This window comes from Melanerpes formicivorus, unplaced genomic scaffold, assembly GCF_026170545.1.
Source record: "Melanerpes formicivorus ecotype bairdi unplaced genomic scaffold, bMelFor1.0.p_v2 SCAF_5, whole genome shotgun sequence".
Classification (NCBI taxonomy): Eukaryota; Metazoa; Chordata; class Aves; order Piciformes; family Picidae; genus Melanerpes; species Melanerpes formicivorus.
The window spans coordinates 12,873,537-12,891,945 of NW_027142357.1; the positions used below are offsets into that span (position 1 = coordinate 12,873,537).

Below are 18,409 nucleotides of genomic sequence, written 5' to 3' on the forward strand. Positions count from 1 at the left end.
GCAGGCGCAGCTGGGGAGGAATGAGTGGGCGGGATCCCGGCGCCGCCGCTGCCGCCATCGGCATGAGCGTGGTGCTCCGGAACGCCCAGCGGGCTGTGCCGGTGCGTCGGGCCCCGCTCCGCCGTGCCGTGTGCGCCTTGCGGGCTGCACTAGGCGCTGCCCGCTTCGACGTGGGCCTGGTTTGTGCTGGCAATGGGCTGATGCGGCGTCTCAACAGCGCCTATCGGCAGCGCCCGGAACCTACCGACGTCCTCTCCTTCCCTTTCCACCGGGTGGCGGCGGGGGAGCTGCCACAGCCGCGCTGCCGCGACGAGTACAACCTGGGGGACATCTTCCTGGGGGTGGAGTACATCCACCAGCAGTGCTGCGACACCGGCGAGGATTTCGACAGCGTCCTGGCGGTGAGCCCCGTCGTGGGCAGCAGACCCCTGCCCTGCAGGGAAGCACAGCGGGGAGATGTCTCCCAGGAACGGAGGAGTGGCTGCTGATTTGCTGGCCAGGCCGGGCTAAACAAGGAGGCTATGTTCTTACAGCTTACTGCGAGAGATTATAATACTTATTTCAGTGGATGAGTTGGGACACTGCCTGGTGGGCAGTGTGAACCTCATCAGGTTCAACAAGGCCAAGTGCATGGTCCTGTACATGGGTCAGGGCAACCTCCAGCATCGTTACGGGTAGAGGAACTTGGAGGTACTTGTGGATGAAAAGATTGACACGTGCTTTCATAGTCCAGATGCTATCCTGAGCTACATATCTAGCAATGTGGCCAGCAGGTCGAGGCAAGGGATTCTACCTCTCTTTACAGGGTGAGACCGTACTTGCAGTGCTGTGTTTGGATCTGGAGTCCTGAGCACAGCAAAGACATGGACCTCTTGGAATGTGTCCAGAAGAGGCCACAAAAATGATCAGGGGTCTGGAACACCTGCTATGAGGACAGGCTGAGAGTGTTGGGGTTGGTCAGTCTGGAGAAGATAGGGCTCTGGAGTACCTTACTATGGCTTTTCAGGATTTCAAGGTGTGCTGTAAGAAAGATGAGGATAGACTTTTTATCAGGGCCAGTTGTGACAAAGGATAATGGCTTTAAACTAAAATAGTTTTAGACTGATACAAAGAAGGAATTTTTTATGATGAGTTGTGAAATGTTGGTACAGGTCATCTGAAGAGGTGGTATAAGGCCTATCCCTGGAAAAGTTCAAGGTCAGGTTGGATGGGACTCTGAGCAACCTGTTCTAGTTGCAGATGTCCCTAATTGTTGCAGGGGGGTCGGACTAGATGACAGTTAAAGGTCCCTTTCAACCCAAAGCACTCTATGAGTCAATGATCCTGTCAATTTTGCATGTAGAGTACTGACTTTTCCTTGCTGGTTCTTGCAGAACGGGTAAAGATCTGATGCAAGCTTGGACCCTGATTCGTGTTGTGGCACTGGTGCCGTCTCTGCCAGTGAGCTTTGGGGCTTTGGGGTTACCTTCGTAATTCATATCGTTTGTCCTTTCCTCTTTGCACAGGTGACGGCTGCCCACGGCTTGTGTCATTTGCTTGGCTACCAGCACAACACGAAACTCGAGTGGCAGCAGGTACGGCGGTGTGCGGTGTTCGGCCGGGGGGATGGAGCTCCCCGCCTCGCCCCTCCGGTGGCGGGAAATCTTGAGGGCCCGGCCCGTCAGGCGGGCAACTCGGTGGGGCTGGGACAAGCATTGATGCCGCCGGCGGCGCTGACAGCGGCTTCTCTCCCGCGCTCTCCTCCCGCAGATGTACCAAAAAGAGGCGGAAATCCTGGAAGAGCTGAACCGACTCACCGGTGCCAACCTCCGGCCCTTGACCGCGGGCCTCTTCTGAGGAAGCTGCGCCGGGGACCCCGCGGCCGCCTCTCCCCGCCCCGGACGTGGCGCGGCGCGGGAATGGCGGCGCCAGGTCCCGGTCGTTGTCTCCTGTCGCTGCTGCTGTTCCTGGCTTTGGCTACGTTCGCCCTCCCGCCACCTATCGCGGCTCAGCCGCCGCCCGCTGCTCTTCGCGCCGGCCACGCTGCCTCTTCGCTGCCGGCTGCGGCCGCCGCGCCGCGCCTCAGGTGAGGAGCGGCTCCCCCGCCCAGCCACCAGGGGGCCCGGCGGGGCCGTGCCTGGGCAGCAGCCCCCCAGTGCCCAGCGATGGCCCGCTCGCTGCGGGGTTGACATTGCAGGCGTTGACAGGGCCTCTTTTCTCTGTCCCTCCTGAACGCGTCCTCCCGCCTTCATATTCTGCGCACAGCACTTAGCCCTAGTAACGTTAGCCCGAGTTGTTTCACCGTTCTCACCACACCGCATTATCCTCAGTACAAACGTGGAGGCACCTGCATCCCACCCTGCTGCAAGAAAGGCTCTTTGTATGTGGCAGCTGGATGATGGCCTGTGAGAATACCGTGGCACACCCAGCGCCTGCAGCATGCAGTACTCTGCTCTTCTCTGCTTTGTCCCCTTCCATCATCTTAAGTACCACAAACTCACGAGAAAGGTTTCTGTCCCAATAGAGCTGTGTCACATGATTGTGGGGTAAAAAAAAAAACAACCTCGACATTTTAAACTGCCCAAGGTGATTATATTGCCTTCTTTCTCTCCAGATACCTTCTGTATGATGTGAATCCCCCTGAAGGCTTCAACCTCCGCAGAGATGTCTATATTCGCATTGCTTCCCTTCTAAAGACCTTGCTGAAAAGTGAGAACTGGGTGTTAGTTCTGCCTCCCTGGGGACGTCTTTATCACTGGCAGAGCCCTGACATCCTTCAAGTCCGGATCCCCTGGTCCGAGTTCTTTGATCTCCCAAGCCTCAACAGGAACATCCCTGTCATTGAGTATGAGCAGTTTCTTGCAGGTACAGTATGGCATCAACTCTACAGGTGACCAAATAGGTGAGGTGGTTTGTTGCCAGGTTTACTCTTATATGTGCCTTTGGTTTTAAATGTGAAACTAAAAAAATTAAAGGTGGAGAGAGGAGCTAATCACCAAATGCCACAATCTTCAGCAGCGATACAGATTCTTCAGCAAAGGAATAAAGGCCACCAAATGCCACACTGCAGAGAGCTCTGAAGGGATCATTGCCCCCTGCCTTTCAGGAAAAAGCACTTAGAAACTTAGAAATTCAGGGGCTTATATTTGTCATTTTCTTAGATATTCTTCACAGAGCAGCTGCCTACTGCACTGAAAACCCTTATGCTTTGTGGAGTATGTTAGCTTTAAGTTTATGTTTGCACCATGATTCAGTTCCATTTGGCACATTAAATCACAGATAGCCGCGTGGGAGTAGCAGGTTGTCGCATCCCCTGACCTTTTAGTTTTTCTGTCTCACACAGGGTTTCCTTTTTTGATAAGGAAAATTGGGGGGAGAGAGAGAGTAGTGTAATATTAGCATTTCTAGCAGATTTTTGACTGCAAGTAATGATAGTTCATACCTTTATTGTGTGTGGCTTTTCATGCTCACAAATGCTTTACTTTGCCTTCTGCTTAGAGTCAGGTGGGCCCTTTATTGAGCAGATTTATGTCCTACAAGGCTACGCAGAAGGATGGAAAGAAGGAGCATGGGAAGAAAAAATAGATGAAAGGCCATGCATTGATCAGCTTATGTACTCCAAAGACAAACAGGACTACTACAGGTAACATCTAGCTGTCCTTGCAGTCATATTTTTAGTTGTATTCTGCTCTAACAGAATACATCTGTGTGGTGGTTGTAGTTTTGTTTGTGCATTTCTGGACACTTGGGGTTCACTTTATTATTGGTGAGATTTTAAAAACAAATTGTTACATCATTACTAGAAGATCTGATTGTAGAAAGTTGTTGCTTGTAAAAGAGTGCAAAAGAGCTGGCTCGTTTATTTACATTCTATATAATCTGAATTTCTGCTATTATATCTGTATAGCATTAATTTAAAATACAAGCCTGTGAGCCAATACTTTGTATTCCCTTTCAGGGGATGGTTCTGGGGTTACGACGAAACAAGGGGCCTAAATCTCTCTTGTCTGTCTGTCCAAGGATCTGCCTCTATTGTGGCTCCCATCCTTTTGAAGAACACTTCAGCACAGTGAGTTTGCTACTTATTGTTGTATTGTAGGCTCACAAACCCATTGCCAGGTGGGAAGAGCACGGGGAACTCAGGCTGAGTTGTCACTCATTAAAATCATTACAAAACGAATGTACACTGTAAGAAACACCTAGCTCTAAGTTAGGTTAGAGCTGCAGTGCTGAAAATCTAAGAGGAAATAGCCTTGAGCTCCCCCATATTCTTTCAGGTAGCTAAATGTTCTTGTCACCTTGTGTTTAGCTTTCCTTCATTTACCCTTTGATGCTGAGTCAAGAGGAAAGAACAGAGTGAAATCAGTGTTTCCCAAGCCCATGTTTTTGAACATGAGGTGCAGTGGCTGGTCTGCAACATACATCCTCAATAGCATGAGCTGGGTTTAGAGAAGTCAAGCAGCATGTTTCATCTTTCTGCTCTGAGATGGCACTAAGACTCTTACATGAGAGATGGAGTATGCTTAGGTTATGCCAGTAGCCAAGTATTTCTGGTCAGCTGTGACCCTGTAACAAAAAAGCAGAGGCTGCTGGGGTACAGAGAAGAACAGGGCAAGGAGATAGTCACAGTGTGTGAATACTTTGGGGGATCAATCTGTAGGGGAAACATGACCCCGGTAAGCTGACATGCGGCTTCACCACGAGAGTGGTTTTAGAAAACTGACAGCACATTTGCTGTGTTGAAATTTTAAGCAAAGAGTTGCATACCAGCATTAGTGGTGCAGCTGCTTCCTCCTTGAGCTCCTTGGCAGGTAATAGTGCCCAGTGTTGGTCATCTGTTGGTTCATTTTCTCTGCCTGTTCCATTGCTGGACATTTCTGTGGATGCTTTGGTTTGAGAGGCATCCTTGGATGAGTTCCCCTGTAAGAAGCAGTTTTGGTATGTGAATCTTCCCAGCTCCTCCACCCAGCACAGGGCTACAAAAACTTATGTTAGGTGTTTCTCTTAAGTGCTTATTAAGCCTCTAATTTCCTTTTCCTGTGTTTTGGAAAGAGGATTTGTCATTAAATTAAAGGCCTTCACATTCTTTTTTTGACCTTTGTTATTCTTGTATTCTTTTTAACTCTGTGGAGTTGAAGAGCCTTTGTAGTTTTCTTCTCTTAAACACTACTTCTGCATAGTCCTCTTTTTGAAACTGATTGCAAATGCAGTAGCTTTTCTTGGCTGTTGGTGATCCAGTAGGATGTTGAAGGTGAGTACGTTTATGGCCACTGTCACAGAGTAGAACTTCTACTGTGAGATTTGATCTGTGCTTTGCTCCTGTGCAAGACAGTGTCAGGTACTGCTTCCTGACCAGCTGGTTAAGGAACTGCCTTTAACAGTCTCTAGAACTGTAGTTGCTTAGTCACATCCAGTGACTTGGCCAATCTGCCTGGGAATAGTTGAAATCTCCAGTGGCTGTTGTGACTTGTGCACCATGGCCTCTCTGATCTCCTAAGTTGCCGTTCCGGCCAGACAATCTGTTGTATGGTCCCAGTTCTGTGTTACTACTCTTCAGATATAGTCACTTACAGGAGTCTTCCTCGTAGATACATGCTATCCATCTGATAAACCTCCAGGCTTTCTGTTAAATGCTTCAACAACATCACAGTCTAGTCTGTTTTCCAGATAATTTGTATCTTTATATGCAAGTGTCCACTGAGTATCCACAGCGATAATCTAAAGTTGATTGGTTATTTCCTTCCTCTCATTTTAGTAGAAGGTCCAGATAATGATTTTCTCCTCTTTCAGCAGAAGCCTTTCTCTGTGTGTGCTCTCATGTTCATTGTGCTCAGAGCACAAACTAACCCTGCACGCCCTGTGCTCTTGGATACTCAAAACCCTAGAAACCCAAGTTCTTAAAACTTGGATAGTGCAGTTATGTTTCCAGTACACAATTCCCAAAGAATCACTTCTGCTTCTTAACACTGGGATAGTGCAGGTATGCTTCCAGTACACCATCCCAACCGGTGTGTTTATAAAAAGAACAGACTGTGTTCATGTTGGTAAACCATTTTCATTTTAAAATCCCTGCTTTGCTGACATGCATTTTGTACTGTCCAAGTGTTCTTTGAGCTGTTACTTTACCACAGGACATTTTTACTCCACACGTCCTCTTGTTCTGTGAGCATTTCTCGTGCTTCCTCCAAGAGGCTCTTGTGTAGTCCAAGACAGCATCCTCTCATAGGTTGCTTCTCCCCTTTGGCTCACGCTCTCTGTTGGCAAACTCATTTCTCCAGCAGCAACTACTCTGAGGGCTATGTGAGGGATTGTTAATGCTTGTTTATGTTTAATGATCAGAACTAAGAGTACCGTTATTAATGAAGAGAGCTGGAACTCAGAGTGGCATAGTTCCCTCCTCTCCCCAACAGCCTATGGGTGACAGCTAGCTGTATACAGAACAGATTAGCAGCCTGTCCCTCTCTTTCCCCGTGCTCCCTTTGCAAACAGATCATAGTCTGTGCTTTACCCTGGCAACTGTGTAAAGAAACATCGTGATGTAAATTCTATTCCTAAGGGAACTACACTCAGTTTTACAATTTTTAATAGGTCAGTGATGTTAGACAGAGCTGAAAACCTTCTTCATGACCACTACGGAGGGAAAGATTATTGGAATGTGAGTATTTTCCAGTTAGCTTCTCTAGACTTTCTCCTTGGTTCTGATAAAAATTCAATAACTGATACATGTTTCCTACTTGCCTCAGATTTCTTTTCCTGACAATAACTTGCATTTTGTGTTTCAGCAGTGTATGCTAAAGATGGGCTTCAGGCTGCTAAGGATTAATACAATGCAGGAATTAGTCCTGATGTCCATAAAGACTCAATGCTGCAAGGCATGGTGCTTAGAAGGACCTCCCCTATGCAACACATCTGCAATCAGAAGGGAACTCCTTTGTTTGGTTTGCTGTCCTAGTCAGCCTCAAGATCAGTCTTTTCCAAAGTACTCCCAAAAGTGCTCAGTGTTGCCTTACCCATCTCCCCACTGGCTTCAAGGGCAAAATTCCTGTGGGTTTCAACACTGAACACTTTGGGAGACCCCACACAAAGGGTGAAATAATTCCTAGGGAAAAAGCTTTAAGACACTGTTAAAGGTTCAACCCCAAGGAAAACAGAGCATGATATGGAGTGCTTGATAAAAAATTTGAAGATCATGTGACTCAGTATTACAAGGCAAGTTACATATACCTCAATCTTGGAAAGCATTTGGCTATTTACTTGGTATATGGCATATTTTTCAGACGTGGACCAAAGAGTAGTTTGCTAACTATGAATTTTTCATTGAGAATGGCTTTCCAAACAGAGAAATGCAAGCCATTTATCATTTCTGACTCTGACTTGCAGTCCTGGAAAAGCAGACATGAAATCCATATGGATCCATAACACACAGTTATGGCACTGTAAACATTGTCTCAACAATTTAAACTTGTCTCAATAATTTTTAAAACTTTCTGGAAAATAGTCTCCTTTCTATTTCAGTTTTTACTACCTGCTTGATTTTTGGTGGTGTTTTTTTTTCTTAATTACTCTCTGGATAACATCTGGATAACAAATTCTTTGTGAACAAATTGCTAACAAATACCCTCTTGTCTCAAGTTTTAAAACTGTAACAATCTTTGATGTCCAGTGAGATTGGAATTCCACAGTGAGCTGCATTACTGTCATTATTATCTGGACTTCTCTACCACTGCAAGCTGAAAGGTATTGTTTTGGGATTCTTAATGGTGGAATGACTACAGAGCAGGAAGGACTCCTGAAATGGTTTAGGAGCAGGTGTTGCATCCCTTGAAGGGCATCAGTGTAGCATGCAGACCACTTGGGTGCTTTACCATCCAGAGGGGAGCAGGAACACTTCTTAAAGGACAAATCTAGAAGAGTCAGCAATTTTTCATTTGGTTGCATCACTTGGGGGGAACAATCTCAAAGACTTAGAGGATCTGTACCGTTAACTTAGTTCATGTACACAAAAATAAGCATTACCAACATTGATTTTGTTTGTTTCCCCAAATGTAGACTCACAGAAAAATTTAGGTGGGGAGGTGTCTTGGCAGTCCTGCCTCAAGGTTTGCCTTTCAGAACTTGAACTGGTGGTTTGAGGCTGTGCCCAGCTGAAGGTGGAAAACCTGCAGCTGGAGATTCACCTACCTCACTGGGACTTGTCCCAGGGCTGGTTTTGCTGGGTACCCAAACAGAAGTTGCCTTCCTCTAGCTTAGGCCCAGGGCCGCTTGTCCTTTTCCATGCACCTCTAAGAAGCATCTCTCCCTTCTCTGTTTCCTTGCAGACAAAAAGGGAGAAGAAGCAAAACCTGGAGGTAGTTTGAAAGGGTGACAATATCACATGTGCAGATTTGAAACATACACTTTAAATATGCAGATAACCAAGTACAGAGAGCATCCAGTTTATAAAATCTGCCAGTGGAGGTTCACATATTCCTCTGCTTTCTCTCTGACACGTGCTGTGCAAAGTCAGTGTGGATCCAGAACAGCTCCTGTCAGAAGAGTGCTTTGTGCCCAGGGAGAACTTGTCACAGCATAATGCCTGGGCGCCAAACATGACGTGGCAGTCACACAATCCATCAGGATGAAGTTTAGGGGTGTTTCACACAAGCATTGAATTGTTTCTTGTTCTTCCCAGTGCTGCACTACCATAGGTTGTGTACACAACATTTGCTGCGTCTTGGGCATACCATGTTCATCACATCTTGGGTGAGGTGCCCAGTGACTGGGCTCAGCAGGATCGTGTTGCGTTGGCTGTTAGGAAAAGGAGGGAAAAGGTCTCTGACTGCAGCATTCTGCAGCAGATAGAACGGACATTCTCCCTTGATGGAAACATTTTGCTGGAGGATTTTGCTTAGAAAGCCAGTGCTGATTTCTTCAAAGATGCCAAAAGAGCAGGCTTTTTACTTCCATTGACTGTTTAGAGGGGAATGGATGTTCAAGTACCAGCACTATGGATCTTACAGAAAATTTAATTGTTCTATGTCTTACTGAATGATACAAGGGAGGAACCAGTTCAGCCACAGTGAGCTTGGCATATGAAAAAGTAGCTGCTCTAAGATGAAAAAAAGATTGTCACAATCTGGTTCTTGCTCCTCTGCCAGAGCATGGCAAAGAGACAATGAGGCTGTATTGGAGTACCAGTAATACTCTCCCTGGCATCTCCATTGTATAGCAAACTCCTTCCATTGTGAGCTCCACTGTGCTGAGGGAAGAGAGACTGTTGGAAATCAGAGAAATGTTATTGTTGCACATGTCACACTTGACAGACTACAGACTTGTATAGAATTAGACCAAACTGCCAAATGTCTTTTGTAAAGACCATGAGATTCCCTGTTGCATTTGCCTATTAATAAGAAGGCTCTGTGTGGTTGTGGGCAGTGGCATATGCATCACAAAGAGGTTATCTACAGGTGAAGGAGTTGACTTCTTTTTTTGGCACTTTTCCACTGAATTTGCTTGGAGTGTCTATGGCTGGACACATGATTTCTTTAAAGCAGGCTTTACTTTTTTTGCAAGCTAAGGTCTTTGCCTAGCTTTTGTTTCCAAAGATGAGCTATATTGCTAGAGTGTTTAATTTTGGTGTATTATGTGCTCTGTTGTGTGCATAGCTACTCTGTGTACCTATGTATTGCAGGGCCAGGTGGGTATGCCAGTTTAAAATGTTGGAATGATTAGGATTAAGCACTTAAAGCTCAGATGAAAGGTTAGAAACTATTGCTTGCAGTGCTGCATTGATGCATCAGAGCTTCCTGGAAGCTGTGTGTATGTCAAACTGTCTCCATTCAGTCAATTTTCACTCTCCCTTTTTCTGAGTCAGCATCTGCTCTTGTTCCCACAGACCCGTCGGAGCATGGTGTTTGCTAAACACCTCCGCGTAGTGGGAGACGAGTTTAGAAGCAAGTATCTGCAATCCACCGATGAGGCAGACAGGACTCACTACAAGGAGGACTGGACACAGATGAAGGTAGAATTGTTAACAGTCTGTTTCCTGTAACAAAAGTACACAACTAATAATAGTAATAAAAATTACTCCTGGCTGTACACTGCAGGGAATATTGGAAGTTACGTGTGAAAGAGCTCTCCCTGCTCAGATCCATGTGGATGGACATGCTCCTACTGTACCCTCTTAACCCAGCATGACATCAGTTAATGGAGTCTGTTGAGATATGGCTGACTGGTTCTGGGTGTCAGATTTCCGTTAGCCTTGTTTCACTAAAGGAAACTTGGATATCTTCTAGTATTCAGCATCATCTGTGTGTGCAAAGTTCATCTGCAGCTGCCACTTGTGGACTTCATCAAAAAGAGCATACTTTCCTTACAAATATTTCATGCTCTAGTTTCTCTTGTATGGTGCAAGCCACCCAAGATCAAAATGTTGCAGTAAGTTTCCCAAAATACTACCAATCCATACCGTAAAATTACTTTCTGCAGCTAGTGTAGTTCGGTGCCATATCCACATGCCATGCATTCAGGCTTTTTCACTATGAGTGAGTAGTGCTGCTCTCAAGATTTAAACTTAATTGATCTTTCTCCTTTAGGTTAAGATGGGCACAGCTCTAGGTGGTCCATACCTTGGGGTTCATCTCAGAAGGAAAGACTTCATTTGGGGTCATAGAGAAGATGTACCTTCCCTGCAAGGAGCAGTAAAGAAAATCCGCAGCCTCTTGGAGATGCATAAACTTGAAAAGGTTTTTGTAGCCACTGATGCTGTTGAGGAGGGTAGGCAGATTTATCAGCCCTATATGGATGACACTTTTGGCAATGAGTGCAGCAGTTGCCACTTTGCTTTCCTAAGTGACTCCAAGTTCATCTGTCTGCATCCTTGAATGGAGAAGTGAAATGGATTGGGCAATTGTTTCCTTCCAGCTTAATTAGGTGATATCAAACAGTTCCTTTGGTGTTTTCCAAGGGAGGTTTGATTGTCTCTACAATGGGAAATTGGGAATTGTATTTGCCTTTTCATTCTCGGCCTCCTCTTTCTTCCATCCTACTTTAATAATTTCAGAGACCTTTGGTGGGAAGCATGCCCTGAATTCTCCCACCCAGCCTTCCCCTTAGCAGCCCCCAGTACCAGACTGGGGTGGACCAGACCTGGCTGTGTGTGGCCAAGGATTGGAAACCCCCAAGGGTGGGGTTCCTTCCCTCCAGGGCTGCACCTCCCTCCTACTAGTATCTGGGGTTATGTTGCAAGGTCTGACATGAGAATAACCTGCAGGGAGTGGCAACTGTAATAACTAATGGAAGTTTGCTGTCGAGAAAGGCCTCTTGGCACACCTACCCTGTAGGGTTAGACACCAAGGGTAGTGGTAGCATCTGTTCCACCCCTTGCAGGCTTCCCCGCTCCTTTGAGAACTGCATCCTTCCACACCACATCTTCCTTCTGGTACTGATACTTGGCAAGCCTTTTGTAAACTGTGTAGGGAGGTTTCGGTTTCACTTGCTCTATAACTGTTCACCCTTAAACATGCTTCATAGCAGCATCAGGTTGCTCTTTATAACAAAAATTTGCATTGCTCCTTTTTTTTTCAGAGATTGAATTACTCAAGGAACTGCTGCCTGAGATGGTGAGGTTTGAACCCTCTTGGGAGGAGCTAGAACTCTACAAAGATGGGGGTTTGGCTGTGATTGACCAGTGGATCTGTGCCCATGCAAGGTAGCAAATTTGACTTTCCTTTGAGCAGCTAAAGTCCTACTGCCACAAAACTGAATACTGTTTTGAACCCAGATATCACTGTTTATAAATCCTCTATGAAATGATATGGCTGAGACACATACAAAAGTTGATCCTTTCATTATCATGTAATTTCAGTGAACACTGAAATGCATTGGACCAAAATCAGTTACTTGCATTTTAAAACCTCACCCTCTTCACAGACTTGTTTGTTTGTTTTGTTGTTCCCCCCCTCCCCAGGTATTTTATAGGCACCTCAGTTTCAACATTTTCCTTCAGGATCCATGAGGAAAGGGAGATCCTGGGATTTGACCCAAAAACAACTTACAACCGATTTTGTGGTGAAAAAGAGAAAAACTGTGAGCAACCAACTCACTGGAAAATTGTGTACTAAACTATAGAGAAATCCAAGGACTTCAATACTGGTGAGCTCAAAAAAAACCAGACCCAGAAAATGAAAAACTGTGGGGAAATAGCTGCCTTTGACCAAACTACAACTCAGTCCTCTACCCTCTTCTCAGTGTTTACCTGACATTTGGGTTTTGAAGCAATATTCATCAACTTAGGCATTGAGCAAGAAAAAAGAAGTCAGCCTGGGATCCAATGCTCAGGATAGCTAGAATCAGAGGGCAATACCAGACACTGCAACTGAGACTTGAAAGGCAAAACTTTGTCCTGAAACTGTGTGGCACATAATGAATTCTCTTGGGGGCTTGAGACGTCCCTGCCAGCAGAACTATGTTCCTTCTAACCGAGCTGCTCATGAGGGAAATCATAACATCATTAAGGCTGGAAAAGACCTCTAAGATCATCAAGTCCAACTGTCAACCCAACACTACCCTGACCACTAAACCACGCAAGCGCCATGTCTACATTGGTTTTGAACCCCTCCAGGGACAGTGACTCCACCAGTTCCCTGGGCAGTCTGTTCCAATGCCTGACACTCTTTCAGTAAAGATATTTTTCCTAATATCCAATCTAAACCTCCCCTGGTGCAACTTGAGGCCATTTTCTCTTATCCCATCACTTGATACTACATAGAAGAGACTGACCCCCACCTTGCTACAACCTCCTTTCAGGTAGCTGTAGAGAGCAATGAGGTCTCCCCTCAGCCTTCTCTTCTCCAGGTTAAATAACCCCAAGTTCCACAGCTGCTCCTTGTAATACCTGTTTTCCATATCCTTCACCAGCTTTGTTGCCCTTCTCTGGATCTTCTCCAGCACCTCAGTGTCTTTCTTCTTGTGGGGACTCTTGAACTGAACACAGTAGCCAAGGTGTGACCTCACCTATACTGAGTAGAGGGGGACAATCATTTTCCTGGTCCTGCTGGCCACACTATGCCTGATACAGGCCAGGATGCTGCTGGCTCATGTTCATGTTGATGTCCACCAGCACCCCAAGATTCTTTTCTGCCAGGCAGCTTTCCAGCCATTCTGCCCCAAGCCTGTAGCATTGCATGGGGTGGTTGTGACCCAAGTGCTGGGCCTGGCCCTTGGCCTTGTTAAACCTCATATAACTGAGATCAGCCCATCAATCCAGCTTGTCCAGAGCTCTCCTACCCTCAAGCAGCTCAACAGTTCTGCTAGTTCCAAAAGGTCTAAGGTGTCCTGGATCTATAGGGGCAGCCATAGGTAGTCTATTCCATCCCTGCTGATTGCATGACTTGAATAAACCAAATAATCCCTTCACACCAATCAATACTGTTTCTCTGTGCTCCTTCAAATCTTTTCCCCCTGCCCAGTAAGCCACTCAAGCAGTAATACATTGGACACACCTGGTCCTTCCATAAGGAAAACTCTGGGTCCCCCAAATCCTGAGGCTTCCTATTCACTCAACAAAATTCTGTGTTTCATCCATGGTGTTGTATGCTCCACATTGCAAGGGTTGCCTCCTTGAGGGCCTGTGGACCCTTCAGTTTTTAACAGCAGTCACACCATTGTCTTCTACATTTTCTTCCTCTTCTTCACTGTCATCTGAATGTCCCCAAATACCTCCATCCCAATCAGAGTAAGCAATCAGTTTATCTACTTGGAGAATACTGGGGTGGGGGTAACGTTTCACTCCTGCTAGCATAACCTCAGTTGCTTTTTCCAATAACTGTCTGAGCCTGCTCCTGTTCCAGTTCCCTTTTCAGATAGTTGGTCACTGGAGACTCTGCAAGATTTTCTTTTCCCAGCCAGCTTGTATGATTGCAATATTCTTGCACAGATACCAAACAGGCAGATGACACAGATTAGGCCCTTATTCTTTCTGGGTTTAAAATTTCCCTCCTATTCCTCTGTCCTCTGCACAATTGCATCAGGATTTTGTCACCATACCTGCGGGAGAAGGGGCGTGCCCTTACCTCTGTAACAGTAACTCCTCAAGTGACATCTTGCTGACAATGCCAAAGACAACTGTCACAGAACAAAACCACCAACCACTAGAGATGAAGCAAAAAAACAAGTATCCATATAGTTCTTAAATGAGTTCAGGTGCCACCAGAGTTACCCCACACTTAGCTATGGAACAACAGCAAAACCAGGTATGGACAGCAGTACTACAAGGGAGACCTAAAAGCTTTATGGTTTAAGTGGTGGGAGGAAGGTGGAGGATCCATAGTATGCTTTCACTCACCAGTTAAAGTGAGGGCACTCAACTCCAGGGAGTATTCATGGTGGATGTCCTTGCCACAGGGAGAACCTCATGTCACAGACCTGCTGCTCCAGGGAGGACTCAAAGTGGGCTCCAGCAGGACTCGATTTCGTATATGCCCAAGCTGGATTGAGGCTCGTGGTCATACATGGTAACTCAGTTGAAATATTTCTGGACTGAGGCTCCTCTACAACTGAGGAGGGTCTTGCTTGTTGCCAGGACTCACTCACCTGTAAGTTCTTAGTGTTATCAGGACAAGCATACCTGCCACACAGACTTTCTTTGGAGTTCTGAGGCAGGGAAGGAGCAGTTCAGACTTTCATAAATGTAACACAGCTGTGGTCTGTACTGCGTTTCTATACTTTTGGTTCAGTGTTTGCCTTTCTTATAGCAAGAAAATACACCTTGGTTTGTAACCTGCACTACATGAGCTGCAGATTATGCATAAACTCTGCCATTCCTTGGGGAGACCTTCCCTTTTCAAATAGTAGTTCATGAACATTCAAATTGTCTGATGCAATCAGAGCGTGATAAGAGGAGATGGTATTTCTACCTGAACACCGCTACTTCTAATAGCAGTCAGTGGGTCTGTGCTGAGAGAGGCACAGAAATGGGGCTTGTAGGGTGGTAAAAGAAAGGATTTGTTTCTTCTTGTGCTGTACCTTCACAAAGGAAATATTTTTTCCCCCTTACTGTCCGCCCAAAGGCCTGTTCAGCTGGACTGATGCCAAGGTCAGCACACTTTTGGGATCACCCAGTCAGTCATGTCAGCGACAGTGGTGCTTTGCTAGGGAGCGTGCCAAGAGACCTTTGAAGTTTCCACAGAAGTTAAATGGGTCATCCCCTTTGTCTAAGGGAGCAAACTGAGATAGATAGTGTTTGTGAGCCTTGGCAGTCAGGAACCTTGGAGGTGAGATTGGTTGTGCTCTAATGGAAGTGGCTGGCTCCTGGGAAAGAGCTCCACACTGCACCACCAGCCAGAGGGAAAGAGCAGCTCCTGTTTGAGGAGGGTTCTGTGTGAATACTACTCCTGGCTGTTGCAGTTTCCCACTATTTTGAATTTGCTGCTGGGAAGCATTCTGCTCCCCTGTGTGCTTCAGATGGGGCTTTTGCCCTGTGGGTTTGCTAGGCAGGAGAAACCCTTTTCCAAAGTGCACCAGGAGACAAATTTCAAAGAGGGAAAATGCAGTTTTCCCTTCAAGTCAGTTTTACCACATTACCTCACTGCTAGCAGACCTTTCACTCGCTCTTTTTTCTTGGCTGAGAAGCTGTGAAGGCAGTAGAAGCAGAAGCTCTCCTGTTCTTACCACTTGTTTATTGTATCTCTGTGCAGCAGTTGAGCCTCTCTGGTAAGAAAGTAGGAAGTCCAACATTTCAAAGCAGTGCCTTTTCTCACCAAGTCAAATGTTCCTATTCAGCCTGTGTACGATGTAAAGCTATGGTGGCATTTTACATGTAATGTATACCTCATTAAAAAAAAGACAAAGCTTTGTAGCATTTTCTGTGATTGATGTCTCCATCCTTCTTACTTCTTTCTGCCCATTTCTCTTGGCTTCCCAGCATTGAACTCCAGTGTAGGAGAAACTTGCACAACACCTGCATGCCCTGACAAGGGTTTTTTTTATCATTTCTCCTGAGATGCTGCATTAGAATGTGCAGCCACGGTTACTCTTGGTACTGGGAAACCAAGTGCACCTGGTACATCTCAAGGTCAGGAGAGACCCAGACAAACAGGAGAGAGTCCAGAGGAAGCAGGAGTCCATGGTATGAGGGGAGGAGGACTGGTGTCTTTCAGTATGTGAAAGAGGCCAGAGGGAAGGCAGAGCCAGGCCTGTATCAGAGGCACAGCAACAGCACAGGAAGCTGCGGGCACAGCCTGCCACAAGAAGCTAGCTGGGTGTAAGGCACAACCTCACACGCTGGGAGCTGAGCAGCCCTGGGACAGGACCCCCAGAGGAACAGCAGAGCTACCAGCAGTGCTGTCTCAGCCTTTCTGAAAAAGTCAAAGGCAGCAGAGGACAAGTTCACGTGCAAGTAAATCATAGAGCTCTACCAGCTCAAGTAGACAATGGGGATTAGAAAGAGATGAGAGCAGGGTGACAATTCCCAAGGTCAAGGGTTTCCAGCAACATCCCCTCTCCTGAATCCCTGTCATCACAATAAAAAGCTGGAAAGGTGACAGCATTGGATGAAAGGGTGGGGTTTTCTTCTTAAGTCTCTAAAATCTTGAGACAAGACTACCCTTGATTTTGGCAGTAACAATAAAAGTGTTTAAAAACGGGCACAGTCCCTTTCCACTAGCACTCTGCACCATAACATCTATCACACTAATTCTGTATTTGCTGCTGTTCAACTACTGTTTGCTGCTTTCTCTGTTGTAAAGCAATTAATTGAACAGAGCAGACATCCTTATCCCATTGCACAGGAGAGCTTAGAAGATCTATCTGCCTGGCAGTAATGCTGTTACATTCTATTTTTAGAGTAGATGGACTTGCAGGATTACTTCTCTCTCGCTCGTTGTACAGTGGAATAAGACCTGTTCCTCAAACTTGTCATATGCTCAAATAAGAAAAGCAAAAGTTCTGTAAGATGCAAGAATATCCACTGCAGTGGGTTTTCTCTCCACCTTCAAGGATAAACGTCATGTGTTTTGTGTCTGCTCCCACTCCTTTCCACAGAGGAAGATTTAAAGAGGGAGCAAAACCCAAAGCACAGCTGCAATCATGTCTCTTGCACAGCTACTGTAGGGGGCTGTTCTGTAGGGTTTTTTATTTGGTATGTCCTTTTTTTGTCATTGAGCTCCCTGGCTGCCAGCATAGCCTCCACAAGGTGGAGACAGAACTCCAGATCCACCCTGGGCCTGAGCAGTTGTAACCTGCAACCAGAGGGTTGGGCAATGAGGCAGGTTATTTTCCCTCCTTTGATGAACAATGTCCTTCGAGAAAAGAATCATAGAATCATTTTGGTTGGAGACCTTTGGTCTTAAAGAATCCTATAGAAATCATCGCATCATTAAGGTTGGAAAAGACCTCTAAGATCATCAAGTCCAGCTGTCAACCCAACACTACCCTGACCATTAAACCATATCCCCATGGGGTTCTTTAACAAGAAACGATGCATAAACCCAAGTAATATAAACCATGGCATGCTCACTTGATGCCAGAGTGCCAAAAAACCTGCTTTACCCGTGCCAGCACCCCCCTTCCATAAGGGGCATAGTGTTGTAAGGCTGTTCAGCTGGCTGGCCTGGGCGTGGCACCACCCATCTTCTGAAGAAAATTAACCCTATCCTAGCCAAACCCAGAACAGCACAAAGACCAGAATGTTCAGGAACTTACCTTTTTCCTTTGTTCAGTATTGAACCTGACAGCTAGCAATGGTTTCTGCTCATTTTAGTACAACTTAAAAGGCAGGGTCTGTCCTTGGAGAGGAGGTGGCCACAAATGTATGCTTATGGATAGATAAATCATGTTCATACAGCAGACATCTGAACCCCATCAGGCATGCATTGCTTTGAGGATGGCTCCAGCCATATTCTTGGCCTGAGTTCTCTGATCCTTTCTTAAGCTCGTATTTCTTCATCCTCCTAGGTCCTCCCTTTTGCCCCAGTGGGTCAGGCTGCAATCTCCCCACAGGCCTCTTGTCCTACAGCCCAAAGAGGCAAGGAGACAAAGCACAACACCACGAAATCACCTCATTTGTAGCACAAGAAAAGCATGACACAGAAGACTTGTACCTCCTCAGCAAGGCATTAGCACTGTTTCTCCCCCATGCCTCTCTCCTCCCCAGGGTGGTGGGACTGGGGGACACGATGGAGTCCACAATCTACCTCCACAGCCCAGGGTGCTGTGTGGGGCAGGGTGACCGCAGTCATCATTGCATCTTCTCATGGAGGGTGGTGCCTGAGGAAGCAGGGGCAAGCCCTTCCTCAGACATCAGGTAGGTCCTGAGCAAAGCATGGGTGGAGGGACTGGGAGTTTTCACTCATGCAGGCCCTGTTTGGAAGCCCATGGGGCCTGCAGAGCTTAGGCCTCTGTGCAGGATCAGGAAATGCAGGCCTCGGAAATGTCCCCACCTCCCTAGGAACAG

General features: G+C 46.4%; 2 protein-coding genes across 3 annotated transcripts; both read left to right on the forward strand.

The window, feature by feature from the left end:
* Positions 1-30: 30 nt before the first annotated feature.
* On the forward strand, positions 31-1,836 carry YBEY (ybeY metalloendoribonuclease). Its single transcript, XM_068138210.1, has 3 exons — positions 31-401; positions 1,506-1,574; positions 1,750-1,836. The coding sequence occupies exons 1-3, from the start codon at positions 63-65 to the stop codon at positions 1,834-1,836; spliced, it is 495 nt and encodes a 164-aa protein (XP_067994311.1). The 5' UTR covers positions 31-62.
* A 36-nt stretch (positions 1,837-1,872) lies between these two features.
* POFUT2 (protein O-fucosyltransferase 2) lies at positions 1,873-15,817 on the forward strand. 2 transcript variants are annotated; one of them, XM_068138209.1, is made up of 10 exons: positions 1,873-2,065; positions 2,594-2,844; positions 3,478-3,622; positions 3,938-4,048; positions 6,568-6,634; positions 9,854-9,979; positions 10,554-10,734; positions 11,545-11,668; positions 11,927-12,111; positions 14,362-15,817. In XM_068138209.1, the coding sequence occupies exons 1-9, from the start codon at positions 1,899-1,901 to the stop codon at positions 12,078-12,080; spliced, it is 1,326 nt and encodes a 441-aa protein (XP_067994310.1). In that variant the 5' UTR covers positions 1,873-1,898; the 3' UTR covers positions 12,081-12,111; positions 14,362-15,817. The 2 variants fall into 2 exon arrangements, with proteins under 2 accessions (XP_067994310.1, XP_067994308.1); XM_068138207.1 differs by having other exon boundaries at positions 11,927-15,817.
* The last annotated feature ends 2,592 nt before the right edge of the window (positions 15,818-18,409 follow it).

Excerpts from the sequence above, each read along its gene's own strand:
- POFUT2 (XM_068138207.1), top strand. The coding sequence starts at position 1,899 with ATGGCGGCGCCAGGTCCCGGTCGTTGTCTCCTGTCGCTGCTGCTGTTC. Across the intron at positions 2,066-2,593 it reads GCCGCCGCGCCGCGCCTCAG|ATACCTTCTGTATGATGTGA; the intron begins GTGAGGAGCGGC and ends CTTTCTCTCCAG. Across the intron at positions 4,049-6,567 it reads TTGAAGAACACTTCAGCACA|GTCAGTGATGTTAGACAGAG; the intron begins GTGAGTTTGCTA and ends AATTTTTAATAG.
- YBEY (XM_068138210.1), top strand. The coding sequence starts at position 63 with ATGAGCGTGGTGCTCCGGAACGCCCAGCGGGCTGTGCCGGTGCGTCGG. Across the intron at positions 402-1,505 it reads ATTTCGACAGCGTCCTGGCG|GTGACGGCTGCCCACGGCTT; the intron begins GTGAGCCCCGTC and ends CTCTTTGCACAG. Across the intron at positions 1,575-1,749 it reads CGAAACTCGAGTGGCAGCAG|ATGTACCAAAAAGAGGCGGA; the intron begins GTACGGCGGTGT and ends CTCCTCCCGCAG.